Source organism: Amborella trichopoda, chromosome 6, assembly GCF_054954075.1.
Source record: "Amborella trichopoda isolate Santa Cruz 75 chromosome 6, AtrichopodaSantaCruz75HAP2 v2.0, whole genome shotgun sequence".
NCBI lineage: Eukaryota > Viridiplantae > Streptophyta > Magnoliopsida > Amborellales > Amborellaceae > Amborella > Amborella trichopoda.
In genome coordinates this window covers 1,075,010-1,082,324 of record NC_142341.1, presented here as the reverse complement: position 1 = coordinate 1,082,324, position 7,315 = coordinate 1,075,010, and the positions used below count along the sequence as shown (strand labels likewise).

The 7,315-nt window shown below is 36.3% G+C and overlaps 1 protein-coding gene across 2 annotated transcripts; it reads left to right on the top strand.

The window, feature by feature from the left end:
* The first annotated feature begins 3,211 nt into the window (after positions 1-3,211).
* LOC18434594 (ferritin-like catalase Nec2) lies at positions 3,212-7,002 on the top strand. 2 transcript variants are annotated; one of them, XM_011625260.3, is made up of 3 exons: positions 3,212-3,555; positions 4,145-4,382; positions 6,339-7,002. In XM_011625260.3, the coding sequence occupies exons 1-3, from the start codon at positions 3,260-3,262 to the stop codon at positions 6,756-6,758; spliced, it is 954 nt and encodes a 317-aa protein (XP_011623562.2). In that variant the 5' UTR covers positions 3,212-3,259; the 3' UTR covers positions 6,759-7,002. The 2 variants fall into 2 exon arrangements, with proteins under 2 accessions (XP_011623562.2, XP_088726169.1); XM_088870043.1 differs by having other exon boundaries at positions 6,267-6,353.
* Positions 7,003-7,315: the final 313 nt, after the last annotated feature.

Here is a 7,315-nt window from a genome sequence, read left to right as displayed (position 1 = left end):
CGTTATTGAACCTTGCTTGGACATGCTATTTCACCCAATATAAGAACCATCAGTGTTCGTAAAATCGAATCGGAATGGTTAACTGGACATGGGCCCGGAAGCGATTTAACCGGCCGATTCAGTTGTTCTAATTGGGCAAGTCCTGGACGGTCAAAAAATGTTGAAAAATTTAAAAATATACAAAACAAATCTACTAAAATATGAAAAACATATAAAAATAATTAAAACAAAACACATTCAACTGAAGTTGAAAATTATTGAAAAATAGATTTTAATGAATCGCTTTTTGAATTAAAATGAGTATTAATGATCAAAACAATTTTCAACCTTTACCATAATGTAAAGAATATTAAAAAATGCATTACAAACCAAATTCCTTATTTTTGAGAATTTATATACATTTTTTTGATTTTTTTTTTTTAAATATCGGTTAATCACCAAAACCACCCAAAATCCGATCTAATCCGGCGTTTAGCGGTTAGATAGTCCAGTTTTTCCAATAGTGAATACCGTACGGATTGCCTAGAGTGGGATTGTCACGCAAGAGACCATTTATCTTTTGTACATGGAGTTTACAATCATTCCTACTCATTAGATATCAAATTGGATGGCTTGGGATGAATCACAAAGTCCGAGAAATTTTTTTGGAACTTTGTATCTATTCAGTGACACTCTTACAACCACCCATTTTAAAATTTAAAGAACAAAAATGAATGTTACTTTCATATAAAAAAGATAAAAAGCAAAGTTTAGATAGAGTTCAGGCTCTAAACTATCAAATTTGAGCCTACCAAAAAAGTTTCACTAGAAGAGGTTATTTTGATGCCTAAATATCTTCAAATTGATCATCTCGACATCAAGATGTGTGAACGTGAGAAAAGAAATTGATTTCTAATTTTAGAAATAGTGTATTTTGTAACGCATTTTTGGACCGTCAATTTTCAAGATTTGAAGCTTTAAACTTTATAAAGAAATATGAAAATATATTTTACGGCTATCACAAAGATTTCCAGTATTGAAACTATATTTCTCGACACTATTTGAAGGTAGGCTCAAATTTGATTGTTTAGTGCCTTGCTCTATACAAACCGCACCCAAATATAAATGGTCCCTTCGTAAACAATCCTATCATCGCTTGAAATGGACGTCCCCTAACAAATGTTAAATCTAGCAGATATGTCAAGACTTGAAATGGACGGCTCCAAAAAAAAAAACCGTTACACACTCTATTGTTTAAAATTCGTTTTTTTCCCCATAATTTTATGATCGATGATTGTGAGATGAATTTGAAGGCTTGCCAGGAAAATCATTACATTTTCTGCTGAAATTTGAGGTGATGAAACCCTACAAAATACTTTCCCATCTTGAACAGTTGGATTATGCACATGAGGAATTATGTAGCGGCAGAGCTTGTCAACTTTCTTTGGAGAGGTCTCAAGTTCAAATTTGGAGTGCATATTTTACTGAACTATGAAAAGAAAAGAAAATATTTTGATAGTGCTGTAGCTCTATCAAAATAAGTAAAGCGTCATCTCAAAACTCACCTAAAATAGCAGTTCTGATGTTAAAAAATCTTCAAATCGATCACCCTGACCTTCACCATTATGACTGTGAAAATAAATAGGATTTCAAACCCTAAAAATAATGTTTATTGTACTACATTATCTAGTATCCGATTTGCTTACAAAATTATTGTTCACATATCCACAAGATTTTTACCCTTTTTTGAGCTTCAGATTTCACAATAGGTGGTAGAAATTGATTTTCTAGCTACCATGGATATTTCAGATGCCCAAAGTGCTTTCCATATGAGGATTCAAAGTGAGGCTTTATTTTATCATCGCAAAACTTAGGTCTTATAGAAATTGTATAAAAAATATATAAAAAAAAGTAATTCCTTAAGGCTTAGGTCTTATAGAAATTGTATAAAAAATATAAAAAAAAGTAATTCCTTAAGGCTTCAACTGCATCAACCACACCACGAACTTTGTTGGAAAATATTTGTGTTAGAAAATGTAGTTTTGGCACCATAAAATCTGAAATCAATCATGTCCGCCTGGACTATCATTTATCTGAATGAAAAAAAAAAAAGATTTCAAACCCTAAAAATGATATTTCTTGTAATTTTTTTTTTTTTTTTATCGTTTATATTTCAAATCTTCATTGATCAACTGCACCATTTCTTTTTTCAAATTTCACATTCCACTGGGGAGAAACAACATCTTATGGTGGGTTTCTGAGTTGCGGTTTCACTAGATTTCACAAAGCTACGGCCCGGCCGCTTTGCATAGAGGCTTGCAAATTCCTAATAAAAAATGAAATCCAACCCATAACTTTGGAACTTTTTTACTAAGATAATTTATGCATCATTGTTTTATAGGAAACTAGCGCCTAATTATTACGGTGACGAGATACCACAACATGATATATTGAGTTCCATGTTTATCTTATATATATATTTTTTAAAAAAACCCAAGGTTTGTGCTAGGTGACTTTGTCAAGGAATATTTGAAGTTAGAACAACAAAATTCTTTTTTATGAAGTCAATTTAGCGGCAGAGAGAGCGGGAGAGATGTGTCTACTATTAATTTGTTGCTCCTAAATGAAGAGCAAATTATTCAATAAACATCAAACATTAGTTTGGTCCTTATAACATGGTTTAATCCCTATATAAGAATTAGTGATCTAATTTCTAGGGGCGGCGTGGCAATGGACCCAGAACCGACCTGGAGGACCCGAGGAGTAGACGCGATCTGGGTTTGGGTATAGGTCTAAAAATTGGACTTGGCGGGTCGGATCCGAGTCCAAATCGTGGATCCGGACACTATTGCGTCCAATAGGATTCTGGTCCCGTAATATATTTTGGGCCCAAATATATTAAATATAGTCTTCAATGAATAGATATTTAATTCTTAGATCGGATCCTGGTCCCACACTATATTTTCGAGTCCACATCTGGTTTAGGCCGACCGGACCCGTTGCCGCCCCTACTAATGTCTGGCTTAGTAAAACTTGGGGAAGCTAGCGAATTTAGAGGAATGCCATGGTTCTTGCATGGAATCCTCTAACTCTAAAACCTCGCTATCCATGCAAAGATGACTATCATTCCCTCTCTAACTCACCCCAAAGAGGCATTCCTACACATTTCTTGCCTCTTTGCTATTTCATCGCAAATGCTACTATATATTCAATCCAAGCATTATCATTTCTCAGGCTTAGGACCTCAAATTAATCCAAGCAGTGTCATTCTCTCTCTAACATGGCCTTGGTTGCCTCATGTTTCTCTTTCCTCTTCCTTCTATGCTTGGCTCTGACCACACATTCTCTCTCTACAATGAATTCATGTGAGCAAGATCTCTTAGAATTTTCCCTAAATTTGGAGTTCTTGGAAGCTGAGTTCTTTCTCTATGGTGCACTGGGATATGGCATAGATGCAATTTCTCCAGCTTTAGCTAATGGTGGGGTGGCCCCCACAGGTGTGAAGAAAGCCAACCTCAGTCCCATAACTAGAGACATCATGATCCAGTTTGGATACCAAGAGCTTGGCCACTTGAGGTTTTTGCATCTCTCTCCCTATAATATAAAAGTTGTCCGCTCCTCGAAAGTAGGGGTGGCAACGGGTCGGATTTGGGTCTGATGACCCTGGACTTGAACCCGAAATTATTGGATCCGGACATAAATAGTGTTCGGGTCCAATATTTGGACCCAAACCCGACCTGCCAGGTCTAATTTTTAGACCTATACCCAGACCCAGGTCAAGTCCGGGTCCATTGCTACCCCCACTCAGAAGCAGTTCAATCCACTTACGAGTAATATGCGATTCTACTACATCTATGTGTGTAGGATTTTAAAAGATCACCTTTAAATTTGATATATATTTAAAAAAAAAATCAAGTCTCACATTCATGTGATAATTTTTCTAGAGATCTGTACCAAATTTAATGGTGATCTTTTGAGATCCTACACATTTGGGTATGAGAGGGTCTCATACGATCATTACTCTATTTATATATCCTTTTTTTTTTCATGTGTGGGTGGGAGAGAGCTATCTATTTATGAGGTGGTACTGGCATTGTATTGATTACCTCTCCTCTGTCTTAATGGTGTTTTTATGTTAATTTTGATCATGTAATGTATGGGTCAGGGCCATACAAAACATAACAGGTGGTGGTATTCCAAGGCCTCCAATGGATCTGAGCAGCAGCCACTTTGCGACACTCATGGAAAGGGCCATGGGAGTACCACTCATTCCCCCCTTTGATCCCTACATTGATGAACTCAACTTCCTCCTCTCTGCCTATATGCTCCCCATTGTTGGCCTCACTGGCTATGTTGCTGATTTCAACTACATTAACACCTCCAAAACCACCACAGTTGCCAGAGTAAGTTCAAAATAATTAACCCACTTCCACATTTTATTATTTTTTGAAAATAAAGTATAAGAGAGAGAGAGAAAGGCACAGAGAGAGAGAGCGAAAGGCAGAGAGAGAGAGAGGGGAAGGGAGGGAGGGAGAGGGGAGTAACATATTTGTAGCGCATGCTTTTTGAAGCTATATCCAGCATTAATGCGTAGCTAGGGCGGGCAATAGATCAGGTGGGACCCAGGCTAGCCCCGAAAACCTAGGGTCTGGCACATAAAACGTGGACTGAGGGTTGAGCCAGAGCGAGCTTACCAAGGTCCATGTTGGGCCATTCTCGGGCTAAAGCTATGGGAGGGCCAGCCCGACCACTTTATTTCATTATTATTATTATTATTTTTCAGTTTATTATGAGCAGTATTAAGAAAGTTGGCCATTCTATTCGAAACAGGCCGGTTAAACCGGAACTGGGCAGTGATAGATCCCATTTTGGCCGGTTTAGGTTGTCCCGGGTATTTTAAGAAAGAAGTTAAAAAAATATTAAAAAAATAAAACCCTAAAAAATAAGGGATTTATTTGTAATGTCTTGTTTTTTTATGTTTTTTATAATTTTGGGAAAGATTAGGTAGTGTTTTGGCCATGAATAATTATTTTTACATTTTTTTTCGCTTTTATATTATTTCTAAAATATCCCTAAGCACAACTCAATTTTTTTTAAAAATATATTTTTTCACTACTTTTCAACTTCATTTGGTTGTGCTTTATTTAATTATGCTTTAAATAAGTTTTTAAATATTTTTTTTGGATGTTTTTGTATTTTTATTAATAATTTTGAGACCGGCCAGGACCTCCCCAGTTAAGACGAGTGAACAGGCCAGTTTATCTGTAATTCGGACCCGACCATTGGCCCGTTTTCAAGTCCTCATGGATTTGTCGAACACTGCCATGACGATCTAGCTCGTGCCCGGTTAGACCAGGCCTGGACATGGGCCCCTTCAGGCCGGTCTACATGTATAGGAACTCGGGCGGGAGTTGGCCCATCCCATTAGGAGCCCTATGCACAGTGAGCAAAAAAAACCATGACATAAAAGAGAGAGAATATTCTTTTCCTTAATAAAGTCGAAATGTAAATGAAATTCAAATAAGTTGCGTATCGTAGAAATTTTTGAAGGAAAAAGTTTATATTAGGTTGTAACCTTAAACCTATAGAATTACATATGCGCTTAAAAAATCTATAGAAAAAGGCTGTTTTAATGTTGAAAAACCCTGCAATTGATCATCTCGACATCTAGATGTATGAATATAGAAGAAAAAAAAGATTTTGAGTCCTGAAAATAGGGCCATCTTGCAACACATTATCTAGACCATCCATTTTCAAGATTTTGATCTACTTGATTTTAGCCATTTTTTAGTTTAAAACTTTATAAATAGATCTAAAAATCGGTTTTCAAATAATTCTAATTATTTTTTACACTAAAATTATATGTTACAATAAAATTTGAAGATGCACCTTAATTGGATTGTCTAAGGTTGAAAACCACACGCTTTCTTAAATTAGAGTTAAGTATTTTGACACTCATACTCACATTTGCACTATAAATCCTAAGAGTTTATAGTCTTGAATGCAATGTACGTATTCTTTGAGATTAATACAATGGGCATGGTTTTGGTACAAAACCCCAAGCCTAACAAAGCACAAAAAACCCCACGCCTAACAAAGCACAGGCAAAAAAACAAAAAAAAAGAAAGAAAGATAGAAAAAAAGAAAAATGGTATTAGAGCCCATAGGTTCAATCAATTTTGAACTGCCTACTAGGCTCGTACCTTTATTTATCAGATAATTTTATATTTATCTCCTATTTTAACTGGAATATTGATGGCAAATTTTCCAATTTATTTCTTAAAAAGGAAAAGTGAGAGAAGGATATTGGGATTGGTCAAGAGGTCACTCTCAATCAGTAAAAATGGCTCATATTTCAGCTACTTGCGGGACTTTTGGGGATAGAATCAGGCCAAGATTCAATTATCCGGGCTCTACTATACCCGAAGTCCTTGTTGAGAGTTTGGCCCTATCAATACACAGTCGCCGATTTCACGAACAGGATCTCTAACCTTGCGAACAGCTTGGGTCACAATGGCATCAAAGAAGCTGGCCTGTTTGTATTCCCTCCGAACCGAAATGGAGGATTAACACCGGGAAATATTCTTAATGGTGATTCTAACTTCTTATCATTCGATCGATCACCTCAAGAGATTCTACGGATCCTTTATGGAACAGGAAATGAGAGCAGGCCCGGCGGCTTCTTCCCTTCGGGGGCCGGAGGGAACATTGCTCGTTACTTACGTAACATTGGGTTGATTAATAGGCCATGTACGATCCAAGACACTTCAGGATCATGAGTTCTTAAAAAGTGCAGGTGCCAGTTGATATGCAGGAAGTTTGGCCTATGAGTTCTCAAATAATCCAATGGTCATGGTGTTTTTCACCTTCTTTTCATTTTTTTTTTTTTTGAAGGGCCGGGGGTCTAATAAGTGGGAGGAAGGCTGAGGGAAAGGTGGGCCCTCATTTTTCTAGCTGATAGAATGGAAATTAGTGCATTTTTTCAAATATGTTGCATCAATGTCTGGAGAAAAGATTTAATGCTTGTATGGCTTTCCTGGTCTCGCTTTAAATCTTCACTGCGGATTATGTTCTAACCAGTTTTTGGATCATATTAATGATAGGTAATTCTTTAAAGGGAAAAGTTTATATAAGGTTGCAACCTTAAAATGTAGAATAACATATGCACCTCAAAAATCTACTAGAAATGTTGTTTTATTGTTGAAAAAACCCTATAATCGATCATCTCGACATCGAGATGCATGAATATGAAAAAAAAAGCTTTTGATATCTTGCAACACATTATCTTGACCGTCCATTTTCAAGATTTTCATATATTTATAGATATACTTGATTT